Raw genomic sequence first — 22867 nt, forward strand, 5'->3', positions numbered from 1 at the left:
TAAAGACCTCAGGGCCCTGACGGCACACAAGGAGTTAACATATCTGAAATATAGTTTAGGGACCAACCATTCTGAGCTTTTCAAGTGATGCGTGTAGATTTAGATATATGGGGTGGAGTAAAAAGCACAATTACGCCTTTCAAAATGTGGTGGAGTGTAAAGTGGAAAAGGCTGACAATGAAATGTCAGTTTTAAATCTCAGTCCTGATTATTAATGCGACCTGCTAGCTGACTGCTTCTGCCGCAGTAAGAAAACTGAAAATCCAACAAAAAAGTTACATCAAGATAAGAACAAACTTTTAAAAAATACTACAAAGGGACGAAAGCAGTAATAAAAAACAAAAAAGCAGAACAAAGTTACCTTAAGGATAAATAATAAGGAGGTGTTTCGTCTGTTTAACATCAAGAAGTTGCATGTCATACAAGCTTCTACATGGTGCTCCGCCTCGCCCCGTTCTGGATGAATACCATGAGAGATTGGCAATGTTTCAAAACAGATGGAGCCATGGGACTGCCTCTGTGTATTTGCTTGTATTGTTTATCCTTGATTTTAAATGTAACTATATTTATGTGTTGTTCTTTTCTTTTCACTATCTCTGTAAAGCGACTTTGAGCACCTGTAAAAGCGCTAACAAAATAAATATATTATTATTATCCTGTTCTATTTGTACAAGATCAAATAACCCTGAGCTTCAGACATCACGTTGGTCTCCTGCAAGCAAATTACTTTGTTAAATAGGAATTTTCTTTACATTGGTGACCTATTTTTTGTTATATATTTGCATCTTCAGGAGGAACAAACGGGCTGAGAGCCACAGACAGAAGGGAAGTCAGAATGTAGTCATTGTTGTTGTTTTTGAATATAACACCAGACATATCCTTGAAAGAGCCCATCAAATATGAGCTCCCCTTTTTTCACTTCTTTGTGAATGAATTCAATGCCACACAAAAAAAATGGATGGAGACTAAAAATGTGAACTAACATTTACATTTATTCAATTTGTAAAATACAGTTTATAAGGGTTTATAGAAGTGTTGTAAATGTAAAATCAAAACAAAGGATGCCCCATTATTAATGAATTTATGTTCTGATAAGTGCCGCAAATAACAGACGCATTATCTAACGCAGCAAACAGATTTCCTACATACATTTGCACTGAAACCAAGACTAAAATAAAATGTTTAGTTTTTGTTAAAAGCAAATGCCGAAAGCTTGGAGGATGGATCTAGAGATTTTTTCTTCTTGGCACTATTTTCATCTGCTTCTGCCTGTCCTTTCTCTGTCTCTGCACCCTCTGCTCCTCCTTCGGCCCTCTTCCTCTTCTTCAGATCTGCTGGGTCTCCAGTTTTTGCTCTTTCCGTCCAGGACTGAATCAAATAGGAAAAATAAAAGAACATGAAATGCCTGTTGATTACGGAACAGGACAAAACAAAATCATACAGTTCTTCCATTTCAATTGAGGCTCCAAACACCTACATCAAATGACTAAATACACACTACACACACACACACTCAGGCGTGCAGTTTGAAATTGCATCCTGTCATGTATAATCACTACTGACAGCCTGCTGCCTCTTTTCCCTCCTCGTGCTTTCCCCCCCCCTTTCTTTCTCTCCCAGCCGAGACAAAAGGAAGCGCTTGCCTGGACGTAATGGAGCCCGGATGAATCATCAGGCCTGGTGAGTGGTCTGGCCACACACACAAACACAACACACATACATACTCTTCACCTGCAGCACTGCCCATTAACCCCATGCATATTCAAACAAGCCTCAAAACATAAAACACCACCGATAGAGAACTGGTAGATGCTACAAACTGTGACGTCCTGCTATTCAATTGTTATTTGATTGAATTCGGACAGAATAATGACATTAGGACAAATTAGGAAACACACACAGAGCCCCAGGGTCGTTAACGAGGTTTCAGCTTCCTGCAGGGTCATGTAACAGATTTTTCTTATTAAATATCCAAACTGAAAAGTCAAAGCCTTCACTGTATCTACTAGGGATGTAACGATACCAAAAACTCACGGTACGATAATATCGCGATAAAAAGTCCACGGTACGATATTTATCGCGATATTGAAAACTAAAGGAAAAATGTGAATTTAAAAAAAAAAAAATTCTTTATTAAATAAGAAATCACATTTACGGGCACATTTACATAGTTATAGACATGTACAAGTGCCCATAGTATCAACGAGCATTTCATTTAGCCTAGCTTTAAAAACATGCAGAGGAATGAGATTGCTCAGTTTCAATTCTTGCTGAAGATTGTTCCAAGCAAGTGGAGCTGCGCACATAAAAGCTGTCTTACCTAAGACAGTCCTTGCTCTTGGCACATCTAACAATACTACATCATGCGATCTCAGACAATAGCTGCTTGCAACTCTCTGTGTTTTCAGAGAGCAGCTATAATACGGGAGTTTACCCAACAAAGCTTTATAAAAAAACGTGTACCAATGACTGAGCCTCCGTACAGAGAGTGATGGCAAACCTACCTTGGCATACAGGGTACAGTGATGAGTAAGTGTGACAAATCTCAGTGCGCTGTGATAGGCGGCATCTAACTTGTTCAGGCAATAGGCAGGTGCATTCATATACAACAAATCACCATAGTCCAGCACAGGTAAAAAGGTCACGGTGACTAGCCTTTTCCTGGCTTCAAAAGAGAAACAGGACTTGTTTCTGAAAAAGAAACCTAGTCTAACCCTCAGCTTTTTAAGCAGGTTATTGACATGAAGTTTAAAAGTAAGACAATCATCAAGCCAGATACCTAGGTATTTATAACAGGTAACCACTTCAAGTACTTGTCCTTGCATAGTAAGGCAAGGCAAGTTTATTTATATAGCACTTTTCAACACAAGTGCTTTACAAAAAATGAAAGACATTAAGAAAAGGGCATTTAAAATCAGTCATTAAAAAGAAAAGCTAATAAAATAAATATTAAAAGAAAAAATAAATGGATAAAAGTTACAGTGCAGTTTAAGATGTGAATAGTTCAATTAAAAGCAGCGGGAAAAGTCTTTAGTCTGGATTTAAAAGTAGTCAGAGTTGTAGCGGACCTGCAGGTTTCTGGGAGTTTGTTCCAGATATTTGGAGCATAATAACTGAACGCTGCTTTACCATGTTTAGTTCTGACTCTGGGGACAGAAAGCTGACCAGTCCCTGAAGACCTGAGAGATCTGGATGGTTCATCATTTAGCAGGAGGTCAGTAATGTATTTTGGGCCTAAACCATTCAGTGCTTTATAAACCAGTAGCAATATTTTTAAATCTATTCTTTGACACACAGGAAGCCAGTGTAAAGACTTCAGAACTGGAGTGATGTGATCCACTTTCTTAGTGTTAGTGAGGACTCGAGCAGCAGCGTTCTGAATCAGCTGCAGCTTCCTAATAGATTTTTTAGTGAGACCTGTGAAGACACCATTGCAGTAGTCGAGTCTACTGAAGATAAAAGCATGGACAAGTTTTTCCAAATCCTGCTGTGACATTAGTCTTTTAATCCTAGATATATTCTTTAGGTGATAGTAGGCTGACTTAGTAAATGTTTTAATGTGACTGTTGAAACTCAGGTCAGAGTCCATGACTACACCTAGATTTCTGGCTTTATCTGTTGTTTTGAACATTGCACACTAAAGCTCAGCGCTAACTTTTATACGTTCTGACTTGGCTCCAAAAACCATTACCTCAGTTTTATCTTTGTTTAATTGGAGAAAATATCAATATAAACAATATCCAAAACAGGCTCTGGTGTCTTTTTAGCTTTTGAAAATAGCATTACCTTGGTTTTATCAACATTTAAAAGAAGCTTACGTTCAGCAAGCTGAGTCTGAATAATGTTAAAAACAGCCTGTAATTTAACACCAGCTTCCTTAATGGAGGGACCTGCACAGTACATCACGGTATCGTCCGCATAAAAATGTAAAGTAGCTTCATCCACATTTTCACCTAAACTGTTGATATATATGGAGAATAAAAGTGGACCTAAAACAGAACCTTGAGGAACACCATTAGCAATGTTTAACCACTCAGAAGACAGCCCATCAAAGTGAACACATTGGGACCTTTCAGAGAGGTAGTTCACAAACCACCCTACTGCATGGCTGGACATGCCTATACTGAGTAGCCTCTGCTTTAAGATGCGATGATCGACGGTATCAAACGCTTTGGAAAGGTCAATAAATAGAGCTGCACAACTCTGCTTATTATCTAAAATACTCGTAATGTCATTCACCACTTTCATTGTGGCAGTGATGGTGCTATGTTGCTTTCTGAAGCCTGACTGATGTTTAGACAGGATATCATTTTTACATAAAAACTCCTTTACCTGTTCACTCACTAGGCGTTCGAGCACCTTCGCCAGAACTGACAATTTAGAGATTGGCCTATAGTTATTTAAAATAGTTGCATCCCCTCCTTTTAGCAAAGGCAAGACATAAGCTGACTTCCATACTTTTGGAATTGCATTTGTGTTGAGGGAGAGGTTAAAAAGAGTAGTAAGAGGAAGAGCAATAAAATCTGCAGCTATCTTTAAAAAGAAAGGTTCTACGTTGTCCGGGCCGGCCGGTTTCTTAGGATCTAACTTAGATAAGGCTTCATGAACAACATTGACAGTAAAAGGAGTAAAACTGAAAGGGTTTTCCAGACCACATTGTTCAGAGTCACGGATTGGGGTGTTCACAGAAGCAGAGTTAGAAACAGAATCAAACATAGAACCGCAGGACACAAAATGCTCATTAAAGCAATTTAGCATAGTAGCCCTGTCCGATATAGAGCCAGATGCTGTGGTAAGGCACGGAGGTAGCTCATTACGGATCTCACCGGTGGATATCGATTTTATGGCTTTCCAAAATTTCCTAGGATTATTTAGATTTTCTGTGGTAACTGACAAATAGTACTTCGACTTTGTACTTTTGATATGTGAAGTGAAGCTATTCCTTAGCTGCCTAAAACGCAGCCATTCTACCTCTGAGCCTGATTGCCTAGCCTTAGCCCAGGCCTTGTTTCTCTCATGCAGGAGACTGGACAGTTCAGCAGAAAACCAAGGATTGTCTCGTCCCTTCACTCTAAATGTACGCAGGGGTGCATGTCTATCAATGATCTCCATAAAACCAAGATAAAAAATAAGACCATCCAGTTTCTACATCAGCACACAGATCGATTTTTCCCCAATCAAACCCAAACAGATCATGAACAAAACCTATTTCAAGGTGGGGCTAAGCCATTTCTTGGTATGGGTGTAGCCTACCCCAGCCATACCCTGGCGCTGCCACTGGTGGGATGTATGGGGCGGGCCATTCTGCACATGCGTTAAATGCGTTAAATATTTTAACGTAATTAATTCAAAAAATTAATTACCGCAGTTAACGCGATAATTTTGACAGCATTAGTAAATACACATCTGAGTTGACAAATATGACATGTGGGGTACCTCAAGGCTCCATCTTGGGGCCTCTTCTCTTTAACATGTACATGCTACCACTGGTTCAGATAATGAAAAACAACAAAATAAGTTACCATAGCTATGCGGATGACACACAAATTTACGTAACAATTTCACCAGAAGACTATGCTCCAATTCAAACACTGAGTAAGTGCATTGAACAAATCAATGACTGGATGTGTCAGAACTTTCTCCAATTAAACAAAGATAAAACTGAGGTAATGGTTTTTGGAGCTAAGGCAGAACGTATTAAGGTCCTGACACACCAACCCGATTTTGGGAGTCAGAGGCCGTCAGAGGCTGTCGGGCATTCGCGGCACCGTAGTCAGGTTGGTGTGTCCCGCACCGTCTGCCGTGACAGGCCTTATTTGGACTGCCTGACCCGATGCATGGCCGATTCAACATGTTGAATCGGCCATGCATCGGGTCAGGCAGTCGGACCAAGCAATCACTCTGATTGGCTGTTCAGATAGCGAATCAGAAGCGAAACGGAAGTGAGGGATGTAAACAAACGATTTAAGAAGTCACACACAGACCAGTGTTGCCAACTTGGCGACTTTGTCGTTAAATTCGGTGGCTTTCCAAACCCTCCGGCTACTTATTTTTGTCAAAAGCGACTAACGACTAATCTAACGACTTGTAATGGTGTTATTAGGGACTTTTCTGGTGTTTGGAGACTCACGTATTGTTCTGCAGTTAACGAGCTGCCGTGAGCCCCTCAGCCCTCCCATAGTACTGACGGGCGCGCAGACTCACAGTTGCCTCCCGCAGCAGGCAGCTCAGCTGCAGTCAGAGCAGAGAGGAGACAGCCACACTCTCCCGCGTCGAAACAGCTTCAGTCACTTAATCACCTCGTCCACTGTGTGTGCCTCTCTGTGACAAGCTAAACATCCACGTAGGTCATCATGTCACAGTCTAAACCAGTGACCACCAACTGGCGGCCCGCGGGCCACATCCGGCCCGCCAGACATTCTCATCCGGCCCGCACGACGGGGTTGACTGCGGCGTGGTTACTGCGTTCGCAGTAACCACTGTGTGCAGTACCGGAGTCCAACAGAGAGGCAGCAGCTGCGGGACAGTAGCCTAGAAGCAGGGTTGGGTTGTAACGGAATACATGTAACGGTAGGGCTGTGCAATTAATCGTATTTTAATCGCGATTACGATTATGGCTTGCGACGATTATGAAAACAGCATAATTGACAAAATACGATTATTTTGCTGGGTGCGCTTTCGCCCCTCCCTAAAAGCCCACTCGGCCATGTGGGAGTGACAGGTGTTGTGAGTGTTCAGCGTGAGCGAAGATGTCAGAACAAGAGCAGCAACTCGTTAAAAAGAAGGGTACAACTATTTCCACTATTTGCAAGTACTTTGTCTGCTGCTGGTTTATAAAGCACTGAATGGTTTAGGCCCAAAATACATTTCTGACCTCCTGCTAAATGATGAACCATCCAGATCTCTCAGGTCTTCAGGGACTGGTCAGCTTTCTGTCCCCAGAGTCAGAACTAAACATGGTAAAGCAGCGTTCAGTTATTATGCTCCAAATATCTGGAACAAACTCCCAGAAACCTGCAGGTCCGCTGCAACTCTGACTACTTTTAAATCCAGACTAAAGACTTTTCCCGCTGCTTTTAATTGAACTATTCACATAAACTGCACTGTAACTTTTATCAATGTATTTTTTCTTTTAATGTATATTTTATTATCTTTTCTTTTTAATGACTGATTTTAAATGCCATTTTCTTAATGTCTTTCGTTTTTTGTAAAGCACTTTGAATTGCCTTGTGTTGAAAGGTGCTATATAAATAAACTTGCCTTGCCTTAGGCAAATGTTTGTTTATTATCATTGGAACAATGACAAATATTCTCCTGAATATTCAATACAACAACCTGGAACCTCTCTCTCTCTCTTACACTCTCACCCAGCCCTGTGTACTTCTTTGCACTGAGCCAGTTGATCAAACAGACAAGCCTGTTTACAGTGGTCGCTCCTCTGTCTTCATAACAGTCAAAGCATGAGACTGAAGTTCCCACTGTGGGTCAAAATAATGCGCTGTGATGTGCAGTCGACACGTTGGATGCAATCCGAATGATCTAACGCAGCCCCTCGTCCTCCACAATGTTAAGCTGTAGCCACCCATTTACAGGGTTCTTACACCTTTTCCAAAGTCAAATTCAAGCACTTTTCAAGCATTTTCAAGGTGCATTTTCCAGCTTTTCAAGCATCTTACAGCTGTTGTAAATTACATATTTATATACACATACTCAAATGATTATTTCCCTACCTCACATTAAATCAGATGTTCTTTATGCTATAAACAAACAAATGTGTGTTTCGTGATAGCATTCTACTTGAGGATGAAAAATTAAAGAAAAGAAAACTAAGTTTAATATTTCAAAATTAGTGACCCATCTGTATGTCCCATATAACCTGTCTGAGCCAATATAAAACAATCAGCCAAATAACTTTTCAATATATTATTGATTACTATTTTTGAGGTACTTTTAGGTTGGCAGTAAACACAAGTCAGAGGTACATGGTGTACTTCTACTCCACTACAGTTCAGAGGTACATGGTGTACTTCTACTCCACTACAGTTCAGAAGTACATGGTGTACTTCTACTCCACTACAGTTCAGAAGTACATGGTGTACTTCTACTCCACTACAGTTCAGAGGTACATGGTGTACTTCTACTCCTCTACAGTTTAGAGGTACATGGTGTACTTCTACTCCTCTACAGTTCAGAGGTACATGGTGTACTTTTCCTCCACTAAATATTTAATCCCTTTAGTTACTTCACAGATCAGGATGAATGATGTGAAATCTAATCAAGTGTTGAATCAGACTTTAGTTCCACCTGGAGTAAATCCACAAGCTACCCTGCAGTATACAAAGCCATTCAAACTAGCTGCACCTTTACCAGCTTTGAGAACACTTTCATGATCAATCATTATAAAACATATCATATATATTATTCTGAAATGGACCAATCTGCACAATCACTACTTTTACTGTCGCTACTTTCACTATATTTTGATGAGAATACTTTTCTACTTTCACTTGAGGAACATTTTGAATGCAGTACTTTTACTGTGACAGAGTATTCCTACACTCTGGTACTTCTACTTTTGCTAAGTACAAGATCTGAGTACTTATAATTTCACTACAAGATCTGAGTACTTATTCCACCTCTGGTAGTGTATTAGTCTGAATTGTAGCCACAAAATCACGCAGAGCTGCATAAAAATAGCCTCACAATGGTAACAAGTGGAAAATAATATCTACAAATGTGTACAATGATTTGTAGGTAATGCTACTCAAGACACCTGACTTATACATCTTCAAAGGAAGACTGTGTTCATTCTACAATTACATGGGATTAAAGCAACATGTAGTTTTACTTGTATTATACTTCAATTTTATATAAAACACAGTTTGTTTACATCTGTTTTCAAATAAACAAAGTCTTGGCTTTCAGAATATTAAACTTGTTTCGGCAAATTCAGATGATAAATACAACTTTGAAGCTTCAGCATAATTACAAGCAGAGAACGGACTAATGTAACATCACAGCAAGCATAACAACAACCAGTGTGCATCTGGACCCGGTGACAACATTACCTATTGACGCAGCAACCACTGTAAGTTATATTCTTGTTTAATTAGACTTCTCGGTTTCATTTATTCGACTCTGTATAATTGTTACTGTAGCTAAAACGGCTAAATCGCTTTTGAGAGATTTTAAATCTCAGATCTGCTCAGGCGAAACCTGCTTTACAGCTCTCAGCACTCAAGCCTGCATTATTAACATAGGCAGGGCCAGTCTATTGATTGCGTGAAGTAGAACTGCGTGACTCAGTCATCCTTTAGCTCAAAAAGCATTTAAATACCGCATTTAGAAACTGATGAACTCAGTGTGCATCTGGACCCGGTGACAACATTACCTATTGACGCAGCAACCACTGTAAGTTATATTCTTGTTTAATTAGACTTCTCGGTTTCATTTATTCGACTCTGTATAATTGTTACTGTAGCTAAAACGGCTAAATCGCTTTTGAGAGATTTTAAATCTCAGATCTGCTCAGGCGAAACCTGCTTTACAGCTCTCAGCACTCAAGCCTGCATTATTAACATAGGCAGGGCCAGTCTATTGATTGCGTGAAGTAGAACTGCGTGACTCAGTCATCCTTTAGCTCAAAAAGCATTTAAATACCGCATTTAGAAACTAGTTTTAGGGCGGCCACCCAGCGCTGAAACTCCCTCATGTGTAAGCGTCCCAGTCGTACGACCAGGATGGCTGACGCCATGAGCCCCAGCAATCGCAGGCATGATCTGAAGAGAACATGTTTGCGCAGCCGGAAAAGAGCGAGACAAGCTCTGAAAGCTTTCACTCTATCCGCTGACAAGCGAGCTGAAAAGGGCACCGAGTTCAGGTGTAAACCCAGGAAGAGTATAGTCTGCGCGGGGCACAACATGCTCTTCTCTGTGTTTATTATGAAACCCAGGTTGAGCAGGTGCTTTACGAGGACATTTGTCTGCGTAACAGCCTCCTGCTCCGACTGTGCGAGAAGCAGCCAGTCGTCCAGGTAGGTCGCCAGGCGAATACCCTGTTGTCTTAACGGGGCTATCGCGGCTTCCGTACATCGTACAAACACCCTTGGACTGAGAGACAGACCGAAGGGGAGTACTCTGTATTCATAACAGATCCCCTGAAATGCGAATCTCAGATATTTCCTGTGTGGGTAATATACTGGGATGTGAAAATACGCATCTTTCAGGTCGACTGATGTGAACCAGTCGTCTTGTCGCACGAGCCGCAGCAGAGATGTGTGAGTGAGCATTCTGAACTTATATCTTCTTAGATATTTGTTCAGAGCCCTCAAATCAAGTATTGGCCGAATTCCGTTCCCTCCCCGTTTGGGAACGAGGAAGTACTTGGAATAGAAGCCGCCCTGACTCTGCTCGGCGGGTACAATAGATATAGCCCTCTTTTCTAGGAGAGAGAGAATCTCTTTCTCCAGAATATGGGCTGACTCTCCTCGGGCCTGCGAATGCAGAATGCCCGAGAAGCGAGGGGGGGGTGACAGCGAATTGGAGTCTGTAGCCCCGTGTTACTGTCTTGAAAACCCAAGCAGATGATGTGAGCATCTTCCACTGCATGCTCCTTAGAGCCAGTGGAGATGTCACATCTCTTCCCCTCTGAGTCTCTATTTGTTGTGTTATGGGGCCCTCTAGTGTCTGAACACAGTGGTGCCCCCTTTCGACAATCCCCACCGACACTGCGCATGCGCATGACGGTGGTGCCTTCACAACCCCAGCCGGCACTGCGCATGCCCGTGGTGCTTTTAAAACCCCAGCCGGCACTGCGCATGCGCGTGACGGTGGTGCCTTCACAGACCCGCCTGTAATCCGCCTTTTGAGAGATACCGAAGCTGCTCTCAGAAGGGGAACAGTTGACGGGCTGTTTATTGGTTTTATTGTTTTTCTTATCATTTTTTTTTAGCTGCGCCCTCGGCCTGAAGCCTGGATGCGTCAGCGGCAAATGTTTAATGACAGAGGAACAAACAGATTTGTGACATGTGTTTTTGCGGACTTGAGGATGGTGTTGAGGCATCTCTCGAGGCGGCGGGAACACATTTAGAGCTGGGGAACCGTGGACTTCCAGCTCTGTCACGGAGGGGAGAAGGAGGGGCTGTCACGCCGCTCGCTTCTTCTTCCTCGCCTGCTGGCCGAAATTCTGGGTTGGCTGCGCCTGAGCTGCAGCCGGAACCGGAGATTTTCTGGGCCAGCTCGCCCTCGTCTCCAGCCTGGGCTGGGGATTCGGGGCGGGCTGCGACCTCTGCTTTCTCGGTGTTTTAAACCGAGCAGGGTTCAAGGCAGCTTGGGCGAAGGACTGCTGCTGCGAAGGACTGCTGCTGCGAAGGCAGCGGCTGGACCCTTCGAGGGAGGCAGAGGTGGAGTGCCTCGTCCTCCCTCTTTTTCGACTCACACCTCTTTTGCATGGAAGCAAGAGCGGAGCCGAAAATTCCCTCGGGAACGATGGGCATATCCAGCACATCCTCCTTTTCCCGGTCTGGGAGGTTGGTGAGGTTGAGTCATCTCGCTCTTTCCTGCACCACCATGATCCCCATTGCCTTACCTGTGGCCTGGACGGCGCAGCGTTGGACACGGAGACAGATGTCTGTGACCGCTGCCATCTCGTCCAGAGTGGCTGCCCCCGGGTTACCCGACAGGTCCTCGCAGAGCTCCGCTTGGTAAGCGGTTAGCAGCGAGGCCACATTCAGGGCCCTGGCGGACAACGCTGCGGCTTTGTAGGACCGTTCAGTCATTGTCGACTGAAATCGGTCCGACTTTGCTGGCAGCGTGGGGTTCCTGCTTGGTGACGGGCCCATCCTCGGTAGGAGGTGGGCTGCTACCAGCGGTTCCATGGGCGGTATGCGGAGCAGGCCAAGCTTCTCCATTCCGTCACAGTCTAGGGAGGAGGCACCCTGGATTGGTACCTTGTTGCTGAAGGGCCGGTCTCTCCACGAGACCGACACCTCATCCAACATCTCCGGGAAGACCGGAAGGAGTTGCCTCTTTGTCCGCGCTGCTTGGGGAAAATGTTTCCCTTCGTAGCGGGACCTGGAGGTCTCCTTGGCCATTTCAGGCCACGGGATGTCGAGTCTGGCCGCAGCGCGTTTGCACACGGCCTGCAGGTCCATACTCAGACAGGGCGAAGCTGGTGTGCTATCGTCTGGGAGAGCAGCCCTCGCTCCAGGCTTTGCAGCCTGAGCCGATGACATGAAGATGTCCTCTTCATGTTCATCCGACTCGGACAGGAGGAACACCGAGGCGTCCTCTTCGTCCTCGTCGTAGTGAAGCTCGAGGACATCCTCCGCGGGTGAGACCATGGTGAGGTCTAACCGGGAGCCCCAGCTCGGTAAAGCGTGGGGTCCCGTTCCCGCGTGTCTTGCCGCCACCGGGTCCCGGCCTGCCAGGGCGCGGGAATCCGGTTCTGCGGTCATCTCAGATACTGAGCCCCAGACCGACATGGAGAGGGGTTCACTCTCTGTGGCAGATGTCCCCGCGTCTTGACTGCCGGCCGGCAGGTCAGAGGACATGGGGGGAGTTCCTGCTCCGACAGGCTAGCTTGGCGTGCTAGCCGTCGGCGGAGGCTCTTTACGGTGAAGCGGACACAATGTCCGCACGAGCCGGGGTTGTCGATAGCGCCTCGGGCGTGTTCCAGCCCGAGGCAGGACGAGCAGACCTGATGTGTGTCTGTGCCCGAGATCTTCAACCCGCAGCCGCAGAGTCGAGCCACCGAGTCCCTGACTCCTCTGGTGTGAGGGAGAGGGGCGTCCATCTTGTTCGCCTCGTGGCGTGGAGAGGACCCGCTCTCAACAGGTAGGTTGGGAGAAAAAGAGGTAACCACCCTGTCCTTAATCCGGAGAAAAGGACGGTGTGGGTCTTTTATTCCCGGAGAATACTGACTGGTGTGGCAGTATGCTCCTTTTAATCCTTTCCTCCTCCGTGGGAAAGAGAAAAGAAAAGACTTCCTCGCTACCGTGGTGTCGGTAGTGAGGGAGAAAGCTAACGCTAGCTTGAAAAAAGTCAGACCTAGCTTACTTTCCGGGGAAAGAGAGCGGCGAGGTCGATTTCAACAATAACTAGCGTTAGTAATTACCGTCTTCCTGCGAAGCAGAAGGAGTAGCCGGCAAGCGCCCGTCGACCGAAATGGATATTTGGGTTCAGTCTGTGGACCGTGAAGCTTGTCCGGCTACCATAGAGATGTGCTCCGAAGCGAGAAGAGGTGTTTGAATGGCGCATGCGTTGTGGCGCAAGCTACTTATAGGGGGTGATTTCCCTGACGCTGACGTCAAGATCTCCAGCCAATCAGGATTGGCGTAATGAGATTGATGCTTCTGTTTGCTCCGCGATGAGGCGCATCCATAGTGAGACATCGAGCGGAGTGTTATGAATGAGAACTGCAACCTCCTGGCACACAGTCATCTATCACTCTCATCAGAAAGCCCAGGTCACACGTAACACAAACACTTGCAGGTCGCGCGCATAGCGCGGGACGGTGCAGCGGAGCTGTTTTATGTAGAAGCGAAGCAATTCTTTTCTTTTAATCTAAAAAGCGAACTATTCAGTCAGACAGCAATTTATTGTAAAAGTAAAGCATTTACATTTTCAAGCACTTTATCTCAATTTCAAGCACCATTCCCAAAATTCAAGCACTTTCCCAACCTTGAAAACACCACGTCAAATTTCAAGCATTTTCAAGGATTTCAAGCACCCGTAGGAACCCTGCATTTAGCTATCGCTGTTGTTGTCCCGAGGCCTGTACTACGAAGCAGGATATTCGCTTAGCGGGCTAACTTCAGGGAAAACCCGGGGTTTCCGGTCCTACGACGCTGGTTCTCTTTTTAGCAGGCTAGATCTCCATGGTAACTTATGCTGAGCGGCTAACCTGCCCCGGAGCAGGTTAGGTTGCAGGCTAAGAGATCAACTCAGTGAAAGCACCGCCTGCTGACCAATCAGAGCTCAGTGTGTGGAGTTTAAAGCGATCAAGTCATATTACAGGAGAAAGGAAATACAGAAAAGCTGCCGTCGCAGGAAAGACGGCCGGCAAAAATCACCGACTGTGTGAACGTGAACATTAATAGAATATCACCTCCCATCTTCAGAGCAATCTGACTATTATAACATTAGCGTTAAGAAAGCTTAATTAAATATCTGCCACAACATAAGTAACTGGATCAAAGTAACATTAAGTACAGTCCGCGGCATATCACTTCATAATGTATCATATATTTTCTTATCTGAGTCAGCTGAGCCGTATCTGGCCGTGCAACACTCAGTGTCACATACTGTATGCAGAAGTATTATTTTAAGCAACACATTAAGTTGACGAAACACTCGAGTCAAATGTAATTAAAGTCAAATCCACTCGTGTTTTAGACGGGGCAGTGATATCATAAACCTGTTAATGTACGCATTCAAACACTTTTTCTTTTACCAGCTGTATTCACCTTGCAGGTGCAGCTATGTGGCTTTTATCCTGGATAAAGTGTTTAAGTCATGGATGTTTAAAGTTTAACTTCTTCATATGTCTAATATTATAGTTGACTTTTCATTCAGGAAGTATGACGCGCTGCACTGTCGCTTCTCCATGTTTGTGATTGGTCGAATGCTTCAAATACCACCTCTTTCATGTGAACGCGCACCTAACTAGATAGGACACTAGAATCTCCTACCATCCAACTAACAACAACAACGTCAAGCTTTTGGGCACTGAAACTACGGTGTTGGGGGGGGGGTGGGGGGGGGGGGGGGGGGTGGGGGGGGGGGGACAAATACACATGCGTTAATCGCACCTTAAAATAATTAGTGGCTAACTGGGGGTTAACTAGGGCTGTGCATCTTCACTGGTCTCACGATTCGATTCGATTACGATTATCCTGTCAACGATTCGATTCAATTCGATATCCCAATGCATCACGATTCATACCAATGCGTTGCATCCTCAATTTTCTATATTACTGCACATTACTTATTTTTCATCAATGCATACATGCAGTAAATACATATGCACTCTCTTTTTATTATTTAGAAAGTGCTTCAGAAATCAATAACATAAATGTCTTGACATTCATTTATAAACCAAAATAAATGAATTGTATAGGTCTAGCCTCCCTATATCTGTGTGTGTTCCATCCTCAAAAACAAAAAAATAATGCTTCTGCAGTATAGCTGCAGCTTCTAGTAACAGTCTTTTGTTTAAAAAAAGGACACTGAATGTCCTGAATGTGGCATCACACACAGGACTTGAGTCTGAACACAGCAGACAACAGGAGTATTTACAACAGCATATACAAACAAAAATACTGCATGTGGGAGCACACTTACATTCTCTGTCTTACTGTTACATAAATCCCATGAATGTATGAGATTAAATTAGCTTCATTATATCTCAGTGATTAAGTGAATAATAAAGTTTCTATCGGGTCACTATCAGCCTGTCACTCATTATTTTCAGGGAGGGGGCGGGGTTTGGAGGAACAGAGGAGACGGTGATCGCGGAAGCTTTTTTCCTCCTGCCTTCACAAACTTTACACACACGTATATATCGTCTGAAAATTGCTAGAGGACATTCATACTTTGCAATCCAAGACTTAATTAAATCCACCAAAAACCTGACATGATTGTAACGCGATTATTTTTGAAAAACATAAATCCCTGTGTGTCTGAGCCGCAGCGACACGGAGTGATTCAGAGCGGGTCCTTCTGCTGTTGGTTCTAGACTGGTGGTGTTGTGTTGGTGGATAAAGCAGACTGCTCCGTGTTTGGTGTTGCTGTGCCGCTGTCACGTCTGTTCCCTGATCTCTGCGTCACCAACCGATTTGATATTAAAGTGACAGAAAAAAAAAATGTTATAGTAAAGCCGCGGCCGGAAAATCAGGAAGCAACGTTACTACGCTATAACCGATTATCTTCCGTCACTGCATCGAGACCAAATAGTCCACGTCCGCATCGCAATGCATCGTTGAAACGATTATTTTCAACACCCCTAGGGTTAACGCGTTAACTTGACAGCCCTAGTTATAATGAAGAAAATGCTTAAGACACCTTTGAAAGACCTCACGTATACAGTGTTAAAAAACACAATCTTGTTTTAGCTGCCATGATGTTGCTTCAATGGGAAAACACATTCAACCTGGTTGTACATTTCTTAAACATTAAATATCTCAAGAGTGTATTATACCTTTATAGAACAAGTACCATGCATACAATTACATTCATAACAAAAAGAGGAGAAGTTATACGCCAGATTATAGATAAAGCTAATCTCCATCTGCAAGACAATTATGTAAAAGAAAATGGCCCTAATATTAATACATAAACGTTCTTTGTTTAACATGTCAAATGTATTGTATTGTGAAAATATATATACAATAAATATATTTGTTGTAAATGTAAAAGAATAGAGGCCGACAAAAAGACTAAAATGCTGTTAAAATGTATTAAAAAACAAACGCTTTTTCTTCAAATCCCTTATTACACTTAGATTTAGATTTGTAGTTAATTGGAACTTTTTGGTGTTCGGATGCAGAACCGTGTCTGAATTGAAAACAGGAATTGCCTTTTAAAAAACTGAATCATCACGTATTTCTGCTGCAGATTAACTGGCTCACTGTCTCTCTCACAGTATTATCATAAGATCAATGCTTTGTGCCCTCGCTACCCAAACACACTCGACAGGGTTCCCAGGCAACAGGCGTCCCTCCCCTCCCCCACAGGTCCTCATCCACTTCCTCTTTTCTTTCTATGTGTGGAGTACGGCGCTGCTGAGAGCCGTGATGTATGCAGGGTCAGGACCAGGCACCATACAAGCACACACTGATGCCTATTAACACTGTGTGTATGAAAGCTGAGGTGTGTCACCTCATTACACACCTATTGACTGGCCACAGCAGAAATCGTAAATCAATAGTAAAACATAAAATTACGGAGGGGGCTGAAGCTACTCCTTACATGAGGTAGAATAAGAATAGTGTATTGTACCAATATTTAAACTCTAGAAAGGGATTTCCCCCTTTCTACAGGCGTATTAAGTGTGCAGTGTTTGTGGAAAAACAGAGGCTTTCAAAAGCATAGCGGGATTTTTTTAATAATTATTTTCTTTTTTAAATTCCAGTCAACAGCATCAGAACTGAAGCAGACAACACCACAGAAGCGCAAGTCTCATTAAAGGGAAGTGACGATTAAGCAAAAAGTTGGATTTATTTAAATGAATCCTTTTGACGGAGTTCATTCATCAAGTCATTTTATGCTCCCTAGGACACCTTAATGTAATTCATTCATGGTTCACATTATAAGGAGTAATTGTCATATTATGTTAGGAAGTATTACAAATAAATAAATAAATATATATATATTAGGGCTGTCAAAGGATAACAAATTTTAATCAGATTAATCACAGTTTAAAAATGAATTAATCATGATTAATCACCATTCGAACTATGTCCAAAATATGCCATTTATTTATGTATATTGTTGTGGGAATGGAAAGATAAATGAAAGAAGGCGGATATATCCATTTAACACACAGTATCTATGTTTATTATAACATTTTTCTGCGTGTCAAAATAAAAGAGAGCCCACACACCTATCAATCATCAAACCGTGGGGTCTCAATTCATTACGTGTTGATTTCTATCAACGGGGGAGTACTTCAGGAAAGTCGACGGGGGGGGGGGGCTAGTGGAGTACTTCGTGACCACAGAGTGTGAACGTTGTGATCAGCTGTTTTAGCGCAGTTCTCCTGTGAAGGGGGGGGGGGGGGGGGGGGGGGGGGGGTCTCCCTCCGCAGCCGGTTGGCGTAGTTTTGGCACAATTCCGTTGTACAGACCGACGTTAACAGCAGCCCTGTCTGTGCACACGGAGACCGACTCTGTCGTCCGGTGATCTAACCGCCTTCTGGAAAAGCTTCACAAGTACGTCGGTACGCAAATGCGCTTTGTGACACAAGTGACGGTACGTATTACCGATTACGCACATAACCTGCGTACCAGTTATGTGCACCCCTGTACTACAGCAAAAGTATTCTCCGTCGGGACTTCCTGCAACAACACCACGCCATTATCAAAGATGTTCTATTGAGAAGACGATCACTACGTGACAAAAGTTTTCAAAACCGTGGCTACTGAAATCAATCTTACTAACTGCTGTCTGTGCAATTTACTCCGCGCGAGTTGGCAGACTTTATTTTGCTTCCTTTAACATCATTTTTCATGGTGGGGCTAAGCCATTTCTTGGTATGGGTGTAGCCTACCCCAGCCATACCCTGGCGCTGCCACTGGTGGCACGTATGGGGCGGGCCATTCTGCACATGCGTTAAATGCGTTAAATATTTTAATGCAATTAATTTAAAAAATGAATTACCGCCGTTAACGCGATAATTTTGACAGCACTAATATATATATATATATATATATATATATATCAGCGACGTGCAGTCAGGGGAGGCAGAGCCTCACCTGTCATACTCCAATGTAAAGGAAAAACAACTAAAGAAAAACTAAATAGTAATAATAATAAAATGTCTCCACTGATCTGTGTTGTAAATGTGATTTCTGTATTATTCCAATCGCTTTTTATAGTCAAAATCATACAACGGCAATGAAAAAAGCATCAGGGGAGGCAGCCATAACCTCTGCCGCACTGAAGGGGGCGCAAGGGAGCCCACAGGTTCTTGTTGCTACTGTTATTCTACGCAGAGACGGTAGACGCAACAAACTAGACTTTTGAAACTAGAGGAAGATAAGGAGGACTTTTACAAAAATGTAATGGAGATTGTTGTCCAGAAGGATAGCATGGACTTCATCTTCAAGTCAAGGTAAGACCCCAATTGTAATGAAAATGGAATCTTACTAAGAAAGAACAATCCAATATTTAGATTGTGGGTATCCTTTTGTTGAACAGTCTGTTTAAAATGAATCGAAGCATCAGACTAAAAAAGCTTTTGAAAATAACCGAACATTTCGATTAAGGTCAAAATATAATATTTGTAAATCTGACTGAAAGAGTCAGTGCCTCACCAGCCATGAACCTCACCGCACGTCACTGATATATATAGTAAATAATTATTAGTTTTACATTATACTTTAATACTTTGGGCGGTAGGATCCTAATAAAAAAAGAATCTTAAAAAAACACCATGTTTCATTTTGTGTTTCAAGTCCTTGGCCTGGCATCCAAAGGTTTAGAAACCCGTTGACACACAAATAAGTGGCTGGAAATCAGAGTTGTCCAGTAGAAAACTTGCTGGCAAATCCGTCTCTTTTATATATTAGTTTTATTTATATTTTTTAAAAACATAATACGGCAAAAAGCCATTTAAAATGTTGATAGTAACTAATTGATAGTTTCATTGGTCAATTCTCTACACGGCATACTACACCATATCTACATTATTTGTTTGTAACATCAGATTTTAAGAACCACTTTTGTAAATAATTTGAGTTGTACAGAACGTCTGAAAATGTCCCCCTTTGATGTCTGACATTTTAAAGAAATAAATGCCGATTACATTTTAGGGTGACCAAATTGCAATTTCCTCAAAACTATTCCAATATTACTCCATAGATCTAAGATCATTTTGCTTGAATTTGTAAATGTCTGGCTTTATTACAGGTTTTCCAGGACTCTATCTCTTATGTGACCCTCCCCTCTTATTGGGACCCTCCCCTCTGACCTCCCAGTGTCCCTCACCAGTCTGTCCTCGGCTGACAGCGTCCTGAAGCGTCCCATGGCCTCTTTGATGACGTCCGTCTCCTCCAGGTCGGGGTTATCAGCCGTGATGCTCTTCCTGTTCTCCTCCAGCCAGAACTGGAAGCCCGTCTTCGGCCTGAAAAACAGAAAGCCAGTCAACAAAACTCTGTGTACCTTTAACTTTGGGTCCTGTAATATCAGGAGGTCAGATATTTCACCTCTTGTTCTCTGTGTTATCAGCAGGAGAGGCTGGAGTCGGGGCTTCTGGTTGTTTCTGCCTATCAGCAGCCAGCTGTGTGTTCTGCTGAGTTTTCTTATTGGACGCCTTGGTGCCACTCATCTGAAGCAGAGTGGACTGGGTCTGCAGAGGAAAGAGGAAGATTATGAGCAGAGAACCTTAATGGACAGGGGTGCACATCACTTTTTTGCCCTGGTTCTCCAAGGAGCACCTGGAGATGTTGCTTGGTGCTCATCCTTAAAATGAAATAAATAAACCGGTCTTTATTTGTCAGACACACGGCACTGAACACACAGAGGTGAACACAGAACACACATGCAGAGGCGAACACAAGACAACATTAGCACGACCAGTAATCCTACAAGCTGTCATCACTACCCTCCTGACTGTTCTACCTTAACATTTATTTATTTATTTATGCATATTTTTTTATCTCTCCAGTTTTAAAGGATTTTTTTGGTTACTGTCCTATAGTATACATTGGAATGATTTCAAACCTGTTTATCCCAATAATTATAAAGGAGTGCCTTGGAAATATGTGTTTACATAAATTGTGACCAAACCGTTTGAACTTAGACTAAAGTGAACTATCTAAACACTCAAGAGTCCTTTACCTCACTGAGCTGTAGTATCAGCCTCTCAGTCTGACTGGAGAGGACTCTCCCTCCACATCATTGTAGAAACATCTTCTTCTTATATCCGTTAGAGCAGCTAGCACCAGATGCTAATAACAACAGCGCCGGAACCGGTGCACCCTCCCTCTCTCCCTCGCTCACTCGCACTTTGGCTGTGAGCTGCGGGCGCCAGATAAGCCAACATCCCCCATTTTCATGACTTACAGCGCCCATCGTACAGGGCAAATGAAACGTGTAACCGGGGTGAAAAGGGTGTTACATTTACTTAATTATGAATATTGTTACATCAAGGCCGAAAATTAGGATGAGCCCCAATGGTCAAACATGTTTTTTTCCCTCACAGAGCTGCCAGCGCAGCGCCTCCCCAGATCTGGCGCCCTAGGCGCACATCTATAACGCCAGTGCTACGGGCCGACCCGGAGTTCATATGCAACTCGCAAATGTCTTTCTCTCTCTTCTCTCTCTCTCCTCTCTCTCTCTCAATGTTGGTGCGCAAATGCGTCTTTTTTCAAATGACCCGGTGCTCTTTTTTTGGCGGAGGTGCGCATGCGCACGTGCGCACCAGTTATGTGCAGCGCTGACAATAAACTTCATTTATATGCACTTTTACAAACACATTTAAGAAGTGCTCTACATGGTCGAAACAGGAACAAAACAATGTCAGGAGTGCCATGAAATAAAATCTGAGAACTAGAGAATGCAATTCCTGAAGAAATTGCGTTGTTAATGCTGTATGATAGTTATGCAAGTGTGCAATGATTCCCCCCCCATGAAACAAATGCTTCATAATATTAGTACGTTTGAAGAGTTTCCCCATTCATCAATGTTGGGGAACATTTTGATTTTGATGAATATTTCTGGAATTATGAAAGTTATGAATGTCAGGAGTGATAACCATGGTGTCCTAATTGAGCTGAACCATTTGAGTTAGTGGGTTGATATATAGTGTGAATGCTGTGAAACATTCAAATAAAAATGCCCAGATGTAATTTAAAAAGGTAATTACATTAGCAAGATAATCCATGTTGGAAAGTTAGATAACGATACCTTTGTTTTGGGCCTGGGGGCCAGCGGTTTGAGGACAGTGTTTTTGTTTTGTTTCCCCGCAGGTCCGCTGAGTGGGAAGGACTTCCTGCTGGTCGTCATGTTGTCCAGGATGTTGGTCACTCGAGGCTGGCCGGACGCAGACGAGGGTTTCCCTGAGCCCAGGACCTGCACACACATCCCATGAAACCCTGCATCATTCTCACTCCTTCTGCATTCTTACTTCTAGATAACTCCCATATTGCCAGTCTCTTTTCTTATCCCCGGAATTCCCAAATCATCGGTAGGTGGTAACGCCTTTGGAATCATCTTCCCTTTCAGATCCGAGAGGCTAATTCGGTTGATTCCTTCAAAAAGCAAACTCAAAACATATGTCTTCGTACCTGACTTCCTTGTCAACTAGTTTCCATCTTCATAAGCCTCACTTCTGTCTGGTTTTACACAAACATGCTTTATCATGCGGCACTACTTATGTTGTTCATAATGTTTTTATCATTTTTGTGCTATGATATTTTTTATTTTGTCTTTGTTTGCTTTGGACAGCCCTTTGAGGCATTTTTGGTGATTTGGGACTATACCAGTGGCGAACTGTCAGGGCCTTCAAGGTATTCAGAGAATACCCTGGAACACTCAGATAAAACAAACAAAATATCGATTTAATTATATAAATAAAATGTATATAAAATGAATAAATGAGAATCGTATATCTGTGTTGTTGATCTGTAATATTACAGTGTTACGTTGATTTGTTTGTCCTTCTCGGACCATGCACTACGCATTTCAGTGGTTTTGTGTTAGAAAAGAAAGCAACCAATCAGATCTTGTTCTGGGTCTCTGGGTAGAATATCCTTCAACAAGGTATTCTACATCCTTGATAGAATGCCCTGGCCGTTGCACTGAATGAGAGCGTACCTTTGGACTGACAGTTTGATCAACCAATCATATATTGATTTGTAGCCAATGGGCGTGTTCTTTCAGAGTTCCCCTCGGTTCCAGGGTACTCTAGAAGGCCCGCTAGTTAACTGGCTCGAGACAGAGGATCTAGAACGAATGAGACGAAGCAATTCATGCCGTTTAATTGTTTTTAACGTTGAAAGGACAAGTGCAACAGGTGAAGATGAAGTTTTTGCGGAATCGTTGCGAGTACCCTTTTCAAGACGACAATTCAGTGAAAAGACGGACATTATAATGCCGCGAAGGGGGGGGGGGGGGTGTGTGTGTCTACAGAAGGTCCAGTTGTGATG

At 43.2% G+C, this 22867-nt stretch overlaps 1 protein-coding gene across 2 annotated transcripts in view; it reads right to left on the reverse strand.

The window, feature by feature from the left end:
- Nucleotides 1–972: 972 nt before the first annotated feature.
- Nucleotides 973–22867, reverse strand: part of wdhd1 (WD repeat and HMG-box DNA binding protein 1) — a 37455-nt gene continuing 15560 nt past the window's right edge. For both annotated transcript variants that reach the window (XM_034197533.1, XM_034197532.1), the window contains exons 23-26: nt 21627–21791; nt 19925–20067; nt 19707–19842; nt 973–1368 (exon numbers count right to left, since the gene is read on the reverse strand). In XM_034197533.1, coding sequence (XP_034053424.1) covers nt 1183–1368; nt 19707–19842; nt 19925–20067; nt 21627–21791 — 630 coding nt within the window. In that variant the 3' untranslated portion in view covers nt 973–1182. The remainder of the gene's footprint in view (nt 1369–19706; nt 19843–19924; nt 20068–21626; nt 21792–22867) is intronic.

Source organism: Gymnodraco acuticeps, unplaced genomic scaffold, assembly GCF_902827175.1.
Source record: "Gymnodraco acuticeps unplaced genomic scaffold, fGymAcu1.1, whole genome shotgun sequence".
Classification (NCBI taxonomy): Eukaryota; Metazoa; Chordata; class Actinopteri; order Perciformes; family Bathydraconidae; genus Gymnodraco; species Gymnodraco acuticeps.